Source organism: Dama dama, chromosome 18 (assembly GCF_033118175.1).
Source record: "Dama dama isolate Ldn47 chromosome 18, ASM3311817v1, whole genome shotgun sequence".
NCBI lineage: Eukaryota > Metazoa > Chordata > Mammalia > Artiodactyla > Cervidae > Dama > Dama dama.
In genome coordinates, this window is record NC_083698.1 from 30,673,251 (window position 1) to 30,693,462 (window position 20,212).

Consider the following 20,212-nt stretch of genomic DNA (forward strand, 5'->3'; position numbering starts at 1 on the left):
CAGATAGAGGTTGAGTGGAAATTTTACAGTCCTCTGTTGGGGTCATCCTGAGAACCTGGAATGCACGCACAAATCGATGTTTAAGTAGGATGTAAATATTATACTGACACACATTTCCAAGTTTCAGTGATGCTGGTCTAAATGTAAAACTGTGTCACCACTGATTACGGTATGCTATCAAAGGGCAGCTCAGACATCACCAAATCAAGACACTCAGAAAAATTACACTCACTTTCCACTACCAAACCACATATTTTAGTTTAACTGTATATTCAGTATTTTAGAAGGAAGTCCAGGCCTGTCTTCAGACTCAGGTACAGTCTTCTGCATTTCACGGTGATGAGCCATATATTCCCATAGGGCTTTCCTTTTCCATTCCTCAATTTCTCCAGCTCTTACCTTCTAATTCCTTTTATCAAGCAAAGCAAATGTATCCTAGAATATTCCAGGGCTCTCAGAACTCAGTGCTCCACATCTATTCTTTAGCTGCCCTGTTCAGAATCTTGTCAAAGGAACCAGGTACTTGACTCTGGGTGAGGCGTCTTCCCAAACACCCAGGCCTGCTGGAAACCCCTTGCTTAATCACAACCCCACCTAGCCATGGATATGAGAAGGTCAAATGTGTGAGTCAGTACTGGGGAGAAGGGCAGATACCAATTCCCCAAGTGAAATGGGATGCTTTCAGAGTAACACACGGAGACTCAGAGGCAAAACACCGTGTTCTCAATCACCAAAATCTCTTCATGAAGCTTCACAGTAAGGCTTCCTATCCAGGCATGAAGCACATGCACCTTGGTTTCATCTCTACAGCCTGACTGTCAACAGCCCATACTTACAAGAGAACATCCTGAAACTCCATGATGCCCTGAGCTACTAAGTAGGCACCAAACCGGAAACAGCCAGCATAGGAGAAATACATCACTGCCTGGGTGATGGAAAATGCAATTCCAAAGATATGTGCTTTCCTCAAAGACTTTCTGAAAAGAAGACATTCTGTCATTTATTTGACTTTCATTTCTCAGTCCTTAAAACATAATCTTTGATGCGTTAGCAGTAGGGGATGGTAGCATAGCAGACAAAGTGGGTTTCATTTCCAAAACACTAAGTTTGGTCCTCACATCTCCACTTCAATGGAGAACTAACCACACCTCGAAGTGTTGAGGTCAAGGTAAAATAAGCCAAGGACAAGAAGAACAGTTTGTTAGGGGTTAATACACTCCTTCCCTTTCCCCCCACCTGTGGACATGTAACATGTATATACTCTACACTGAACAAACGCTCAGCACGTGTTGACCCAACACCCATAAGCTGCAGGGACGTGAGGGCCATGCAGAGGTGCCAGGTGTGTTCTTGTCCTTGGGGACTCAGGAGTTGAGTTTGACCTTCTGGTTAAAGTAATTTTCCTGAAAACAAACCTGATGATTGAAAAACTCCCCACACTCCCCTCCTACTCGTCAGTGGCTATTACCTGTATGGTCCCTGCAAACTCTGGGCATACATGTATTCAAACCTCTCCTCCCGAGTCAAAGAAACAACAGTCTGGAAGTTTTCTATTGCTTCGGTGGCAATCTGTAACAGAGAACACTTCGTCACTAAAGGTACAGAAGCCAACAGTGGTAATGAATTAGAATTCCACTAAAGAGATTAATATTATATATTCAGTTCAGTTCAGTTCTGTTGCTCAGTCGTGTCTGACTCTTTGCAACCCCATGAATCGCAGCACGCCAGGCCTCCCTGTCCACAACCAACTCCCAGAGTTTACTCAAACTCATGTCTATCGAGTTGGTGATGCTATCCAGCCATCTCATCCACTGTTGTCTCCTTCTCCTCCTACCCACAATCCCTCCCAGCATAAGGGTCTTCAATGAGTCAACTCTTCGCATCAGGTGGCCAAAGTATCAGAGTTTCAGCTTTAGCATCAGTCCTTCCAATGAACACCCAGGACTGATCTTTGTTAGACTGGACTGGTTGGATCTCCTTGCAGTCAAAGGGACTCTCAAGAGTATTCTCCAACACCACAGTTCAAAAGCATCAGTTCTTCGGCACTCAGCTTTCTTCACAGTCCAAAGCCACATCCATACATGACCACTGGAAAAACCATAGCCTTGACTAGATGGACCTTTGTTGGCAAAGTAATGTCTGCTTTTTAATATGCTATCTAGGTTGGTCATAACTTTGCTTCCAAGGAGTAAGCGTCTTTTAATTTCATGACTGCAATCACCATCTGCAGTGATTTTGGAGCTCCCCAAAATAAAGTCTGACACTGTTTCCACTGTTTCCCCATCTATTTCCCATGAAGTGATGGGATTTATTATGATCTCTGAGTTTCTTTGCGATGGAAAGAGATACTAAGTAAGTTATCAAATTGAGTTTTAGATCTGGAAAGAACATGAGCTAATTTAAACTCCTCATTGCAGAGTTTCTCAACTATCAACAGAAGAAGGCCCTTACCTAAAGCCACATAGCTTAACAGAAGCAAAAGTAACCTGAGAACTCAGTATTTTACCTCTATTGAAGTGCTCTTTCTTCTATGATGGTCACATTTTAAGTACATAATTATTATATATAAATTATTATAATATCATTATAATTGCTATTATTAAAAACATATAATGTAATGTTTATATTTTTCTCTGCATAATTGTCATTTGAGACAACTAAAGAATTTTTGGAAAACATTGAAAAGATAAAGAAGGTAATGAAATAAACAGTGATATCATTGTGATTATTAATAAAAATTAAGCAAAAGTTTCAAAAAAAAAGAAGGTAATGAAAAGTTAAATATTGGTGTATTTTACATAATAGCTTACATGCTGTTATTTTCTAAAAATATACCTGTTTAACAAAATTGGGCTAAAGTTCTTTGTTTGGCTTTACAGCCTTATTTTTTACTTTAACAAATATCTAGAGCCTTTTCCAAGGTTATTAAATATATATATTAACAATGGGTTGTTTAAAGGCCCACTGAACAAAGCTTTTACTGAACAAAGTTTTCAATTCTTATTAAAAAGAATGTTGTGGATGGAGAAATATACCGTGTTCATGGATTGGAAAAATCAATATTGTCAAAATGACTATACTACCCAAAGCAGTCTATAGATTCAATGCAATCCCTATCAAGCCACCAATGGTATTTTTCACAGAACTAGACCAAAGAATTTCACAATTTGTATGGAAATACAAAAAACCTCGAATAGCCAAAGTAATCTTGAGAAAGAAGAATGGATCTGGAGGAATCAACCTGCCTGACTTCAGGCTCTACTACAAAGCCACAGTCATCAAGACAGTATGGTACTGGCACAAAGACAGAAATATAGATCAATGGAACAGAATAGAAAGCCCAGAGATAAATCCACGAACCTATGGACACCTTATCTTCGACAAAGGAGGTAAGAATATACAATGGAAAAAAGACAACCTCTTCAACAAGTGGTGCTGGGAAAACTGGTCAACCACTTGTAAAAGAATGAAACTAGAACACTTTCTAACACCATACACAAAAATAAACTCAAAATGGATTAAAGATCTAAATGTAAGACCAGAAACTATAAAACTCCTAGAGGAGAACATAGGCAAAACACTCTCCGACATGAATCACAGCAGGATCCTCGATGACCCACCTCCCAGAATATTGGAAATAAAAGCAAAAATAAACAAATGGGACCTAAAGAAACTTAAAAGCTTTGGCACAACAAAGGAAACTATAAGCAAGGTGAAAAGACAGCCCTCAGATTGGGAGAAAATAATAGCAAATGAAGAAACAGACAAAGGATTAATCTCAAAAATATACAAGCAACTCCTGCAGCTCATTTCCAGAAAAATGAATGACCCAATCCAAAAATGGGCCAAAGAACTAAACAGACATTTCTCCAAAGAAGACATACAGATGGCTCACAAACACATGAAAAGATGCTCAACATCACTCATTATCAGAGAAATGCAAATCAAAACCACAATGAGGTACCATTACACACCAGTCAGGATGGCTGCTATCCAAAAGTCTACAAGCAATAAATGCTGGAGAGGGTGTGGAGAAAAGGGAACCCTCTTACACTGTTGGTGGGAATGCAAACTAGTACGGCCGCTATGGAGAACAGTGTGGAGATTTTTTAAAAAACTGGAAACAGAACTGCGATATGACCCAGCAATCCCACTCCTGGGCATACACACTGAAGAAACCAGATCTGAAAGAGACACGTGCACCCCAATGTTCATCGCAGCACTGTTTATAATAGCCAGGACATGGAGGCAACCTAGATGCCCATCAGCAGACAAATGGATAAGAAAGCTGTGGTACATATACACCATGGAATATTACTCAGCCGTTAAAAAGAATTCATTTGAATCTGTTCTAATGAGATGGGTGAAACTGGAGCCCATTATACAGAGTGAAGTAAGTCAGAAAGATAAAGACCAATACAGTATACTAACACATATATATGGAATTAAGAAAGATGGTAACGATAACCCTATATGCAAAACAGAAAAACAGACACAGATGTACAGAACAGACTTTTGGACTGTGGGAGAAGGCAAAGGTGGGATGTTTTGAAAGAACAGCATTGAAACATGTATATTATCTAGGGTGAAACAGATCACCAGCCCAGGTGGGATGCATGAGACAAGTGCTCAGGCCTGGTGCACTGGGAAGACCCAGAGGGATCGGGTGGAGAGGGAGGAGGGAGGGGGATCGGGATGGGGAATACGTGTAAATCCATGGCTGATTCATGTCAAGGTATGCCAAAACCCACTACAATATTGTAAAGTAATTAGCCTCCTACTAGTAAAAATGAATGGAAAAAAAAAAAAAAAGAATGAGGTGAAAACATCCTTGCACATTTATGTGCCTATTAAATTATTCTTTTAGACATTCTTAAAAGTGAATAAACAAAGTCAAAGAAAATAAACTAATTTTTAAGGAGTATAGCACATATTAACAATTTGTTTTCCAGAAAGTTTCTATCATTTGATTACATTTTAGTTGAAAGTTAACTTCCAAAAAGGCTATCTCATTAGACCAAATACATCATTTACCACCTTTTAGAGTCTGGGTAAAAAGGCTATAGAAAATACAGAAAACACCAGTGTACAATACAAAATGATATTTCAGCCTGCTTATAGCGTGGGACCTTAAAACATCTCTCTGTCTTGTTCTCCTCATCTATAAAATGAGGATAGACAAGAGGGTCTCTGAAGTCCCTTTTAACTCTAATTTTAAGACAAATAATTTTTAGATTGTAAGTCTAAATTATAAATCACTAAGAGAAATTACCCATATTAAGATGTTCTTCCTTTCTCTGGCCTCTTCCTGGTCAAAACTGACTCTAATACAGACAAATTCAATTATATGAGAGTGATTTATGGCACAAAAATCACAATTCCAAAATCTCACTTATTCTTTACTGAATCCTACACCAATACCTAACTTCAAAGATAATAGTGAATATTTGATAGGACATTGTTGGTTTTAAAGACTAATGCAAAAGGCTACTAGAAGAAAGAAATTAATACCATATTCTTAAAAACAAAAAAAGTATTTTAAAAATAAAGTTAAAAATATTATATGCTGACCCAGCAGGCCAACAAGACTGTACCAAGTTTACCATAAGCTACTAACAAACACAGGGAAATGTCCAGATTCAATTTATGTTAAAATATTTTATGCAATTATTTACATATTATAAAAATTACACTTATTTTAGAAAATACTAACAGTGCAGAAAATAAAAAGTTAGAGGAAAAAATCCACCTCCAGTCAAACCCTCAGAGTTAATCGTTGGTAGAAATATTTTCATTTATGAGGCTTCAAACAAAGAAAAGAGGCTTTTTTTGCATTAGTTAAGAAAATTCAGCAAACTTTAAAACTGTCTGCTGGAAAAAAATAATGTAATGATTTTAAGAAATACTTATTTGCTGGGCACATTTTTTCTAACACCAGTGAGTATTGTTTGGTTTGTAACGTCATCACTTTATAGAGTGTGTGGACAGCCCAACAAAAGTGAGAGTTCACGAGTTACACACCTTGAATAGTGAGTAAAATAATATAATCACTGCACAATCATCTTCATCTTGTCACACAAGAAGAAATTAGGAAAAGGCTTAATTAGTATTCTGCATCCTCGCAGCTTCATTTACTCCAAATTTTACATTGAGACTCAGTAACCACTATGAGGAGAGAGAAGTTGTAATTCAAGAGGAGGAAATGTCAATAGTATTGGGTTTCCCTCAGAAACCATCATGTACTAAATAATTTTCAGGAACAAAAAAAATATGTATCGGTTTCCTGAAAAACCTCACACTTCTCTTCCTACCCTTGTAGCAACTCAAGAGTGATTATGGCTTTTATTTCTAAGAAAGAAAAAGCATCTATTGTATAAAAAATGTTCATCCGTGAATAATGTGACAGAAATCAATGGAGCAGAGATCACGAGCAGTGTAGAGGTTTTACGAACCGGCTCTGACATCACACAGTCCTGCTCTGCACTGCTGGACCTGCTCCGTCCTTCTAAGGGAAACCAACAGATATGATACTGGTCCCCACCTTAGTAGGGAAGACGGTCATTAATCATAAACAAGTGGGAAAGAAACATCAAGTGCTGAAAAGTGTCAGGAATGAACTAGAATGTCAGGAGAAACCTCTCAGAAGAGCTATGAAGACCAGAGGGAACCAGCTTGGAGTTTTCTAGGAACTGAAAGAAGGCCCGTGAGGCCAGGGCAGGGTGGATGAGGGAGACAGCAGTGCAAGACAGGGTCAGAGAAGTCATCATGGGCTGGGTCATGCAGTTTTATAATCCAGGGTTGATTTTACTGCCAGTGTGATCAGAAGTCACTGGAGGGGTGGAGGTTAGCAAGATCTTATTTGTGTTTATAAGAGATGACTGTGGCCTCTGTCAGACAAATATAAAAAGTGGACAGACAGACCAATTAGGCTGCTGCTATGTGACTTTGGGCAAGTTACCTGACTCCTCTGAACCCTGAGATTTATGATCTAACAGGGTAATTCAAAAGGGTTATTGAGAGTATCAAGTGAGAACATGTAGCATTCTTAGCATGATGCCTGGTACACAATAAACAATCAATAAGTGGTAGCCTGAGAATGACGATCAGATGGGAGCTGACTTTCACTATTTCATAGACTGGTTGGTGCAGCAATCACTTCCCCTGCCTGCTTTTATCTCTCTCACGAATCACCACTGATTTAGAGCATTTAACTCACTCCCGACCTTTATCCAGAAAACCTGCTCTACTCAAACATATCCGTTTCCATCTGCACCCCTTCACCTGCCCTACCTCCAACAAATTACCAGAGTCTTAAAGCTAACGCAATACTTCGAAGGTGAAGACCTGTGGCTTGCAATGAATCAGCTTCCGACTGATCATCGTCCTACAAACAACCTAAACCTCCTCTCTGGGACACTTTGAACACCTTCATAAACGACGACACTAGAAGCAGTAATGCACTTTCTTTGTATGCACATTTTTTCATCTTCTCATTAGATGAATCAACACATAGGGGAAAATCCCACAAAGTACCGGATTAAATGAAGTGACTGGTCACAGGATGGCTCTCTGCCAGGGGCCGATGTCACCTGGGCCTGACCAATCCCAATGTCTGAGGGCCAGCGCCATCCTGCTGGACTTCAGGACCAGGCCTCAGACTGCGCAAAGGGAAACCTCACACGAGGACTTTCTACCCTAACCCTAACCCTAACCCTAACCCTCTAATCAGAGCCACGATTCAAACCCAGACAATCACCGAGAAGCACTAAAGCTGATCCAAAGAAGTTTCCTGAAGGAATCCCAAGGACACAGGGTACAAAGTCAGAGGAGATAGCAGGGAGGCAACGGAAAAAGTGTGAGTGCTGACACCCAACCAAAAGAACCCCTTTCATCATCCTTATCCGTGAGGTGCCTGGTCCAGAGACAAAGTATCCAAGGCCATGGGATCTGGGCCACTGGATCTGCCCGGGTCGCTGCCTTGACTCTTAGGAACCTTGGAGGGTCCACGGGTAGATGTATCCCTATCCTAGACGGTAGGCCTGGTTCTGAGGGAGCTCGGCTCTGACCGCTCATTTCTGCAACGATACAGATGATGTGATATCAGACTGTGTCCCGCTGTCAGCAGACCTCCGTTTTGTTTTTTTAGTGGAGGATAATGCTTACACTGCTGTGCTGGTTCTTCTGCACAACGTGAGTCACTCTAAGTGTACGCACATCGCCTTCCTTCTGAGCCTCCCCCTCCCCTCCGTCCTGCTCCTCCAGGTCAGCACGGAGCACTGAGTTCAGTCACCTGTGGTAACAGCAGCGTCCCACCAGCTGTGTGTTTTACAGTTTTGTATGTGTCTAAGACCTCTTTGTTTCTTAACTGAGGTACAGCTTGGGAGCATGACTGTCTGGGTTTGAATCGAGGCTCTGAAACTTCTGAGCTCTGAGGCACTGGGGGCATTAGCTGCCTGTGCCTCAGCCTCACCTGTGAAGGCAGCTGAAAGAGGAACCTCTCTCACAGCTCACCCTGAGGAGGAAAGCAACTGCCGTATACGCACCTGTTCAACAACTCTACTCAAAACTCGGTAATAACCTAAATGAAGAAAGCATTTGACAAAGAACAGACACATGTATAACTGGATCACTTTGCTGTACACCTCAAGCTAACACAACAGTGTTAATCAACTATACTCCAATATAAAGTAAAACTTTTTGGGGAAAAACGGGGGAGATTCAAAATGCAAATCAAGCAACAATAACAAACAGGCAAGCAAGCAACATGCTCCCCCCACGCCCAGCAAAATGTGTTAGGATAAAGGGTAAATAAACGGGGCTTCCCAGGTGGTTCAGTCAGTGGCAAAGAATTTGCTTGCCAATACAGAAAACATAGGAGACGCAGGTTCGATCCCTGGGTTGGGAAGACCTCCTGGAGAAGGAAATGACAACCCACTCCAGTTATTCTTGCCTGGGAAATCCCATGGACAGAGGAGCTTGGCAGGCTATAGTCCATGGGGTTGCAAATAGTCAGACACGACTGAGCGACTAACAACAACAACAACAGACGGCAAACACAACTAACATGAAGGGAGGAGGTGTAATGAAAGGGAGACAGTGATAATATTTTAGCCAGGTAGACTGAATACCTTCAAGACTTTTCAATTTTTTAAAAATCTCCCGTCCCCACATCTAATTAAATAGGCCTCCTTTCCTCAATAAAGCAATGGATTTCTGGAGAAAGGGGAAGGAAGGAGAAAAAGTGATATGAAAACAATTGTCTGTAACTAGAAAAGTCCCACAAAATTAGTCGTCAGTCTATGAGTCTAAGAATTTGTTTTGCTACTTTTCTTCAGATTGCAATCTGCTGAATAAGTGTCAAATAAGACTGCTTTGAGGAATGGTTATAAAAACATTCTCAGGGACTTCCCTGGTGGTCCAGTGGTTAAGACCCCTGTGCTCCTAATGCAGTGGGTCAAAGTTCAATCCCTGGTCCAGGGACTAAGATCCCACATGCTGCAACTAAGTTCACAGGCCACAACGAAGACTCAGCACAGCCAAATAAACAAACACAAAAGCCATCCTCAGAGCATAGAAAGTAGCCACGACTAACAGAACAACACGGCTTTGAATAGTTCACTCTACCCAGGTCAGAAATTTTATCTCATCTGACTCACCTTCCCAGCACCTTCCAGTTCTTTCTTATCTTTCAGGGCTTGTCCAGAGAGCATTTTCATTTCAATGATTCCTGTTACTGCAAGGATGGGTACAACTGTTAACAGGAGAAGTGTCAACTGCCAGCCATAGATGAGGGATATAATAATGCCTGTGCCAAGATTTGCAATATTCTGGGTAATTACAGCAAGCCTGGAACCTATAGCCTGCAAAACAAACGGGAAACACCATTAGACACCTTCCGATCATTTCTAAAGTTCGTGCTCATGTATTTTCTTAGGGACTGTGAAAATTCAGCTTTGTGAAAATCTCCTCTCCTCGGTTATGAGCTAATAAGTTAGTAGTAAAAGTTTACATGTAACTTTATTTGGTTTCCCAGATGAGGATTTCCATGACTTCAGAATAAATACTGAAAGTAGGTCAATAATTCAGAGTTCAATTACATATTTCTATCTCATTTGATTTTCTAATACCACAAAACTTTTCATTAAACAATGACACCATGATCCCTAAAGCAAGTTCTGCAAATTAGCAAGATAAAAAGAGTCTGACAATTACGTTCAACTGGGACTGTTGGAAATTTCCAATGTTAGATGCATAACTACCCATAATTTAAGCCTAATATTGATCATTGAGGGTATCCAAATCTTTTGTGGCTTACTTGAGATGCTTATTGTGTTTAGAGGGCTTCCCAAGTGGTACAGTGGTTAAGAATCAACCTGCCAATCCAGAAGACGCAGGTTTCATCCCTGGGTCAGGAAGATACCCTGGAGTAGGAAATGGAAACCCACTCCAGTATTCTTGCCTGGAGAATCCCATGGACAGAGGAGCCTGGTGAGGTACAGTCCATGGGGTTGCAAAGGAGTTGGACATGACTGAGCTAGAGCTAGAGAGACTGTGTTCAGAAAAAATAAACAGAGCTGAATGTTATGGAATTTAAATTTACGATACTAAGCAGGCATCAGAACCTTCAGTTTACATGCCAGAAGGAGCCTGAAGCATAACTGTCAGAAGCATTCAGTTATTTCCAACTGAAAAGTCAGAAGTCAAAATACAAAGTCAGTTCGCTTCACTACTCTACTCTTCTCTCCCTTACTCTGGAAACGCCCCACAACCTCAAGCCTTTCCAAATTCTTGCTCTGGCCCATGTCTTATCAACTCTCCAAATTTCCTCTGCCTGAGTGTGGCCATTCTCAGGGAAAGATTAATGATGGAGAACAGTCTAGAATGGTCATTTCCACCTCTGGGGCCTTGGTCAAATTTTTCCCAACCCCAAAATGACTAGATACACTGATTAATAACCAAAGCTTCTAGCAGCCCTGAGTTTTAAGACAGAATTCTTTCCAAGCCCCCTGCCTCAATGTCAACCTTCTGAAATCATTTGAAGCTTACGTTGGTATAAACACCAAACCAGTAACTATGGGGAAACAGTATTTAAAAACTACCAATAGCTCTATAATTAAATTCCGTACCAAGGAATTGCACCAGGGCTGCAAGAAACGGCATATATAACAGAGCATTTATTTTTATTTGATGCCATCACTGAGCTTATATAAAGGGAGGTTTAGCCATATCTGGCATAAGTCAGAATGGAGTGGCCTTTCAAATCAGCTATGTGTTTGTACATTTTAAATTTCAAAGTCAAGGATTATAATCTGAAGAGAGTCTGTGGCGCAGGCAAGATGGAGACTGTTCCTTTTCCAGTATCTACCAGCCCTACTCAGAACTCATTTCCCACAGCACCTGACTGAAAGAAGCACTCAGAACATCCCCCAAGTTCACAGCAAATTACTCCAATATCTACGCTTCCATAAATGTTTCACTGAGGATGGCAGCCAAGGCCACAGAAATAAGTAAAATGGATCAAAGATGCTTCTTTAATGTACATGAAAGATGATGCAAAAAACCTAGAACCTTAAGCTGGTGGGGAAGTAAGCCCCTTGGCATAGTATGATTAAATGCGTCTGGTGATATTGCACTGGTTACTGTTCTTTATTCTAATGACACATTCACCGTCCCAATATCTATTCCTCATACAGAAAAAGTCTCTAGAACACTCCATGGGAGAGCATAGATTACTAGAAGCCAGAGACTTTTCATTTCAACAATAAGGAGGAGGGTAGGGAACATTCTAAAGCTAGAGCCCAAGAGTGAAACAAAGTTAGGACAAAAATGCTTTAATATCTGAGACTCACAAAGTCTCTCCTCGAAATCTCTCCACCCCACTATGCTATCACATTTTTCTACCCACCTTTTCCTGTTCCTCTCTCTCCTGTTATTTCCTCTTCAGAGCACCATCATATCACTTGAAACCCAATTTTAAAATATGTGAGTTTACTAGGGAAAAAAAAAAGCCTATTTCCCGAACCTCCTTTTGAAATTAAGAACATTTCATCTTTCTCTCAACCCCCTTCTCCAGAAATTTTTTTTCTAAAATATATAGTTTCTTTTGACTTCTATATGGCTCTTATTTGCTTTTTTTTCCCTCAAAATTCTAACCCTTCTATGAAAATTAAACAGCCCACCATTTCATAGGCAAAATATTGAGATTTTTGAAAGAAAATAAAAGTTTTCTTCTGATTTATGATTAGCAGGATTAAGCAAGCTACTTACTCAAAAATATCAGTACCTCGGAGAAAATCATTGATGGTGAAGTTAAATATGAAAAAATTAGGTAAATATCATCACTAACTATATACACACAGACTTGAGTTTGCCCTGTTTTATGTGGCAATGATTTTTGACAGCATTGTTTGCCTAACGTATTTATATATATATAAATTATACTACTTTCTACTATAAAATAGATACACACATGTATATGTATATGTGTGTGTGTATGTATTCTGTATTTGAGCATGCTCAGTCATGTCCAACTCTTTGCAACGCCATGGACTATAGCCCGACGGGCTCCTCTTTGCATGGACTTTTCCAGGCAAGAAAATTGGAGTGGGCTGCCATTTCCTCCTCCAATGGATCTTCCCGATCCAGGGATCAAACCCGTATCCCTTGCATCTCCTACACAGAAGGCAGATTCTTTGCCACTTGGGCCACCTGGGGAGCCCCGTGCGTGTCTGTGTGTGTGTACATTTGTACATATAAACACACATATCCACCATCACAAGCAGGTCAGTTGGTGGCATGGAGGGGATTCAACTGTCCTCTCTCAGCCAATTTGTGACAACAGCTATATTTTATTTTGAAAGTTATGGGTATTTGCATTTATGAAATTTTACTTTTTTTTTTTCAACTGGAGGATAACTGCTTTACAATGTTGTGTTCATTTCTACTGTACAATGTGAATCAGCTATCACCTTATGCTAGCTTAAATTAAAAATAAAATAGAGTAATACTTTACATCTTCTTCCACCTACCACCCCATTTCCCTGCCCCACTTACGAGTAAGTCTTATGATGATTTGTCCAACTGTGTCCTATTCCTCTTTCCCTCTTTGTCTTAAATTCATTCCCATCAGGCTTTCATTCCTGTCACACCATGGAAACAGGTCTTGTTTGAACCATAAGCACTTCCACGTGGCTACAACACTGTACAACATATGCTTGTCTTGCGTGCTTATCAGCAGGATTTGAGACCCTAGACTGCTTCTCCTTAAAATGCTTCCTCATGTTGTTCTAGGATACCGCCCATCTCCCTCAACAGCCAAGAATTCTTGCTCTTCTTCACTGGGTCATCCTCGTAGCTGTGCTCACACTATTCTCTTTTCTCTATCCACCCTTGCTCCCTTTGCTATCTCCTCCTGACTCGTGGCTTTAAAAGCCACCCATGGGCTGAAAAATCTCCTAATGTTTATCTCCAGATGTCTCTGCTAACCTCCAGACTTGCAAACCTATTTGCCATCAGGACATCTCCCATCTACTGTGGGCATCTCACATGCACCATGTCCCAAGCACAACTCTTTTCACAGGTTTCCTGGTTTCATTAAAAAGTAATTCCATTTCTTCAGTTGTGCAGATCCAAAATTTTGGAGTCATCCTTAAATCTCCTTTCCCTTATATCTCACAACCACATTCAGCCACTCAACAAATTCTGTTGGCTATTTCTTCAAACTATATCCAATTTGATTTTGTCATCACGTTCTCTATGACTATCCTAGTCTAAAACACTATCTTCCCTCCCTCTGGATGACTGCAATGATCCCCCTGTCTCTCCCTGGCCCCTTTAGCCTATCACACAGCAGTCTTCAAAAATTTCAGATCATGTACCTACTATGTTCAAAACTCTACAGTGGTTTCTCATATAATTTCAGATATGATGTTGATCTCAACTTATGACATTTCCTTTCACTCCTTTTATTCCCAGCCATACTATCTTCCCTGCTGTTTTAGGACCAGTTGTGGAAATAAAGGCTCCAGGAGCCTCAGGGGCTTTGCCCTTGCTGATCCTTCTGTTACAGAACATGCCACTTTAGACACCTACAGGGCTGGCAAATTTCCTTCCTTCATGCCTCTTGAGTTCGTCATCCCATCACTGAGACTGAGGCCTTCCTTCCCTACCATGCCCTAACAGCGTACCCTGCAGCCATTTTTCTCATAGCACTTACAACAATCTGACATCCTGTGAGGACTTCATAAGGGCACGATTATTGTCTGTTTAGGAAGTTCAAAGTTATTTCAAGTGATGTTCACATTCTGTTCTGTTAGATTCTGTACAGTTTGACCTAAACCTCAATTTCTGTTGATGTGTTTGCTTTAAGCAAAGAGATCTGTATTAAAATAACAATGCCTTAAGATTTTATTGGGATGTTATAACTCTGTATCGCTTCCACACTCATAACTGAATTTATTCTTACAGAAGCCCCATGTATTAGTAGAAGAAATGTAATCACAGTACTCTTACAGAAAGATTAAGAGCTAAAGACTGATATGGTTCAAGGGAGGTAAAGCCATGGCAGAGACCACATGCTTCCCCCGCCCAAATCCCACATCATCCTGTAGATTTTTCCCATAAACAGACCAGGTGGCGCTAGTGGTAAAGAACCTGCCTGCCAATGCAGGAGACATAAGAGACGTGGGTTCAGTCCCTGGGTCAGGAAGATCCTCTGGAGGAGGGCACGGAAACCCACTCCAGTATTCTTGCCTGGAGAATCCTCATGCACAGAGGAGCCTGGCGGGCTACAGTCCATGGGGTCAAAAAGAGTCGGACATGACTGAAGCAACTTAGCTTCACCCGTGGTGCAGTTAAGGAAGAAACTGTCACTTTACCCACCGATCAAAGCCTGCTGGCTTAACAGTTTCTAGTTATATTAATTACAGAGATTCATGCAGTAGCAGAACTTAAGCTTTATAGTCTGATAGAATTGTTCCTTTTACCCTTGTTTTAATTTTTTCATACTCTTTTCATTTCTTTCAACCTTTGTCCAGATATTCTTCCCTCCCCTCTGAATTCAGTGCCCCTAAACTTTCTTACAGCAACCACACACACTTTTATTCAGGAGCAATTACAATTTTCTGGGGATTTGCAAAGCATTAAAACAGACTGAAAAGATTAAAAAAAAAAAGACTGGGCTTGCATGATACACTGATAAATACTTTCTTTTTAAATAATTATCCTTCTACATGTATTTAGATAATAGCATGAGTAAGATGGAAAATAACAAACAAAGCTCAAAAATAATCACTGTTATAGTGAAACAGCATATGATATTTAAACAGATAGTATTTTGTCCATAAGGCACATGATATATTGCATAGGTTAAAGGTTTAACATTTTCTAAATGATGATGAAAATTAACTGTGGGGAGAGAGTTTCATGCTCAAATTCTAAATGGCCCATTAGGACAATCACAGCAGAAAGGAGGCTGTCATACCCCTTTAACTTGAGCGGCGTCATTGGCAAGTCTGGTCGTCAATGCTCCCGTGGTGTTTTTAGGGTCATCGAACCAGCTCACATCCTGTGGCAGAGAAACCGATTTCATTATCTTAAAGCCTGACGCAGGAGACCTTCAGCTCAAGAGCACTGACACGGTGCCCTTATTCTCCTACATTAAGCACTTAGGATTTGACACTGAATAGATAAGAAAGGGACTTAATAAAGTCATAAAGAGATCATGTCACAAAAAAAGTTTTTTTGAGTGCCTGCTCTGTTTCAAACATAATTGCTATGTGTTGGACCTATTCAACACTGAACAAAAATGACAGAGTTGCTGCTTTCGTGAAGCCCAGATTCCAGTGACAGAAGCCACAAATTACAATACACCATGCCAAGGGGTAATACATGCTAGGAAGAAAACCAGAATGGGGTGAGAAGGAAAAAAATGTGGGGGGAGGCACCATGTTATTGATCGGGGAGGTGAGAGAGAAGGCCTTGCTCAGGGGACATTTGAGCAGAGACCTGAGTACAGACAGGGATGAGCGTATCTGGACAAGGAAGGAAAAGCATGTGCAAAAGCCCCGAGGCAGAGGCATTTTTGATCTGCTCACATACAAGCAAGAAAGCATAAAGGTCGTCATCAGCCTTAAAAGCACCTCCATGTAAACGTATGAGGTGAAGCTCTAGGAGACGAGGTCTGGGGAGGTCGTGGGGGCACAGAGTTTGTGACTTTATTGGCAAATGCAAAGATTCCAGATTTGGGGAGTGGCTAGGACTCCACGTTTTCACTGCTGAGGGCCCAGATTCAATCCCTGGTCAGGGAGCTAAGATCCTACAAGCTGTATCACATGGACAAAAAAAAAAAAACCCAGATTTTACCCTGAGAGATATGGGCAGCTTTCAGCAGCTTTTAAGCAGAGGGATGTGATTTAACTTTTATCTTGGAAGAATGCTTCTGGTTCCTGGGCAATGAACCTAGTGGACTAGGATAAGGATGGAGGCGGTGCGACGGGTTAGGAGGCTGTTGCAATGTCGGACAAAGGAGAGGGGACAAGGACAACTCCTGGGACTTTAACCTGAGCAACTGGCAGAATGGAGGTGCCGTTTATTGATATTGGGGAGATCTGGGTAAGCAGTAAGCCCTTCGGCGAAGGGTGGGAGGGGTGTCCAAAGCTCAGTTTTGGAGACATTTGGTGTGAAATTCTTAACAGACATTCAAAGAGAGAAGTCAAATAAACAGCTGACTATGGTTTATGGCCGAATAACTGAATTGGGTTTTAAAAAAAAATCAACCAAAGAAATCTAGAATAAAGTTTAATATTCTACATAAAACAGAATTTTCTTTATAAAACCACTTACACTTTTAAATACAAAAATAGTAAAAACATTGTGAGTTTGAAGTCTCAGTTTGTGTCTGTTACAAAAATAACTAAGGTCCTAAGAAGTTATCTCAACTGTGATTTGCAGTTAAAGCAGCATTTATCAAATATTCAAGAAAAAACTAATTATAACGCATTATAATTTATTATAGTGCATATCCACTTGCTTTTTTAAAACTGTTAAGTGCTTAAGTGTCTCCCCCATTGGAACATATGTACAGGCACCACTCTGACTTGAAGACCTTTACAACACCTAGTATTATGTTGTAAGCAGAAGGCGCTTAATGCATGATGGCCAGACTGAATAATTTGTGGAGAGGGTATGACACAAATCCTCAACTCAGCTTCCAAAGTATAAGGGGCCTAGGAGTTGGCCTACGGCCTGGCAGGGGAATGGGGCATTTAGCCCTGGGTCCAGGCCCTGAGTCTAAGTCAGATCTGTTATAAATACTGTCTGACTGAAAACCCTGACAAGAGGCCCTACACCAAACAGGGCTCTCTCACTCACTGGACTTGATCCTGGCTCTGTCAGTCCCAAGCCAGCAATCCCCATGATCATGTCTTGGTTTTAAGTGGCAGGGGGTCACCATGCTTATGAGCCAGGGTTCAAATCCCGCCCCATGCCCCCAGATATATCTGAGGCATTCTTCTGAAGCATCACTGTATTAGTGATTTTTAAATGGAAAGTTACAAAGTCACAAGCAAAATGTGAGTGATTGTTAAAGACACCTTCCCCTTTGAACTGATCTGCTTTGAGTGACATGTCTTGAACCCCCCTCCCCCTTCCCCTAAGAAAACATTCACACCCATGTGTTGTCAAGGTCTGGAAGGTGCCCAGTGTGAGAGACCTAAGTCATTATCGGCTGTAACACTGCAGCTTGAATGAGTCTATCAGTCAAGCCCCAGCAAAGAAACCAAGCAGCAGGAAGTGGGCCACGGGGATGCCTTTTGATCTGTGGAAAGAAAGGGTTCAGAGGGCACTTCTTGGCAGGAATAAACATGAGCATCACGGGTCTCCCGGAGAGAGAAGGAAGGAAAGAGAGGAAAAGGGTGTAGGGGCACGGAAGATCGCTTCCATCTCCTCTGCCTACAGCTGCTGAGATGGAGGGTGGAGGTGAACCTGCCTTGGAGACGCCATCTGTCTGGCGGGCACCCTGGTCCCCACGCGCATCCCCAGCAGAGCACCCAGGGGCTCACTCTATGTCACCAGACAGCAACCCCGCCGCCTCCCCACAGGGCACAGTGCACCCTCCCGGGCACCGTCCCCGACAGACACACCTGTCTCAGCATGGACCTGAACACCATGTACCGCAGCCGCCTGGTGAGGATCTCTCCCGCCTTGCCGAACGTGAAGCCCTGTGAAGAGAGACACGCCACAGGGGATGGGACGGGTCAGAGACCTGGCCGCCGATGACGCCACAGGAAAGGGACTTGGGGTCAGTGCTGAGGCAGGACACCGAAGTCAGAAAGCCCGATTTCAGGGCTTGGCGGCTCTGTTTCTCAAACAGCATACCATGTGCGTGGCCACACCACCAGCAGAGGTGGGAGGATCTGGTTTTGAAATCGACACTGCTGCTCCCCAACCAGCGGGCGGGCCCATCGCGGATCTACAGGAAAGTGGTTCCTCTGTCTCCCTTCCCACTCCCGCTCCTCTCTCTCAGGAACCAGGGTCTGTCACTCAGGAAGCTGGGGAGTTCTTCCCAAGGCAAGGGGAATTCTAACCCAGGGGTTTCTATTATGAATCATCCCAAGCAGGAAATTTTTGACAGTGAATGGGGGGTGGTGGGTGGGTGGTGGGCACTGGTCACAATTACACGAGACCTGAGGTGCAACCTGGAAAAACAGGAATCTGCAGCCACTCCAGCCATAAAAGATGCAGAGAACAAAGACATCAAATTCTTTGTTTCCAAGTTAAAAGAAAAGCCAAAGTCTAGGAGAGAAATAGGTTGGAAAGGAAGGCTTACTGGAGAGAGAGTTTTCTACACTGATCTCCCCCTTTCCCCAACGATATGACCTGGCAGGACAGAAGAGAGTCAGGTGTGACTGTATGGCCATGCCGGGCCACATCTGGGGAGGAAGGGGGACAGACCCTAGTCCCGGGAGCCTGGGGATATATAGGGCCAGACTGAGGCACTGCATCACTTTCTGTCTGGAGCTCCGGGAAGGGGAAGTTCACACAAGGAGGCTGCCACACAATGGCCCAGGGAGAGCAGAGTGGAAATGGCTGGATGGTGCATTAGAAGAAGGGAAGCCCTGGGAAGAGCCCAGAGCCTCCTGCAGCATCTGAGACACGACAGGAGGCAACCGGAGCTCCTCTACACTCGCAGGTGGCAGGCTGGACATCACCGAGAGAGAGAGAAGAAACACGGCAAAGAGCCCAAGTGAGGAGAAAGCGAGCTCTGCCTCGTGGTCCTGGCCAAGGGGCACAGCAGGCTGGCCCGTGTAACTGCAGCCAGCGGCCCCTCCGGTCACCTGTGCGAAGCGGGGGCGGGGGGGAGCGCAGACCAGCGCCCCCACCCGGGGCTGCAATGCCGCGTACCCTCTCTGCTAATGCACACCAAGCCAGGGACGGGGGGAGACAGAGACCCTGGATTAACTGAGCTGAAGCCTGCAGTTACCAAAACGATTAACTTGACTAGGAAATGACCAGATGGAGGTTTCCACTTGTTAAACTGAATGAAACCTGAACTATCCTGCCCACTATGAGAATACTACTCTTGTCATTTGGCTGAGAACTAGCCATTGATAAGTACGTCAGGAACATTATCTCTACAAGTCCTCAGGACAAACTTATAATTACCACTTTACAGAAGAAATGGAGGTTGAGGGGGGCTGGGAAGTGGCCAGAGGCTACAGTTCTAAGGCGGCAGACTTGGAATCTGATGTGCATCTAAGAGAACCTTAACCAGAATGAGCACCCAGAGCCTGGGCTGTAATCCCCGGTGAGCTCCTTCCTTGCTTTTCTAAATGAGGGGCCAACTCCATCTAACACCACGTTCTGATCCCACTGCTGGACATGCCACCTCTGCACTTCTGAGGTCCTGAGCTCACAGCCTTTGTTCTCACCTGGGTTTGCCAGGCAAGCCAGGCTCCACTCTCCTGGGCATCACTGTGTGACCAAGGTACCGCTTTAACTGCCTTTGCGTCACCAACTCAGATTTCCAGCTCAAAGCCTATCCTGCTCCAAGCTCCTTAACCAACTGCACCCTCAGCAACCTCTACATTCTCCCAACTTCTCTGGCATTAATACTTGGTACGACAATCCTGTATACAAGTTAGAGTGTCACATTTGTTCTAGTATGATCAGATTCCCCAAAGAGACTTGAAGGACTCAGTAACAAAAGAGTCCA

The 20,212-nt window shown here is 42.5% G+C and overlaps 1 protein-coding gene across 3 annotated transcripts in view; it reads right to left on the reverse strand.

The window, feature by feature from the left end:
- LOC133072156 (ATP-dependent translocase ABCB1-like) overlaps positions 1-20,212 on the reverse strand; it is a 118,427-nt gene that overhangs the window by 16,409 nt on the left and 81,806 nt on the right. For all 3 annotated transcript variants that reach the window (XM_061165103.1, XM_061165104.1, XM_061165106.1), the window contains 5 exons: positions 18,141-18,218; positions 15,482-15,565; positions 9,657-9,860; positions 1,469-1,569; positions 837-977 (listed from right to left, as the gene is read on the reverse strand). In XM_061165103.1, coding sequence (XP_061021086.1) covers positions 837-977; positions 1,469-1,569; positions 9,657-9,860; positions 15,482-15,565; positions 18,141-18,218 — 608 coding nt within the window. The remainder of the gene's footprint in view (positions 1-836; positions 978-1,468; positions 1,570-9,656; positions 9,861-15,481; positions 15,566-18,140; positions 18,219-20,212) is intronic.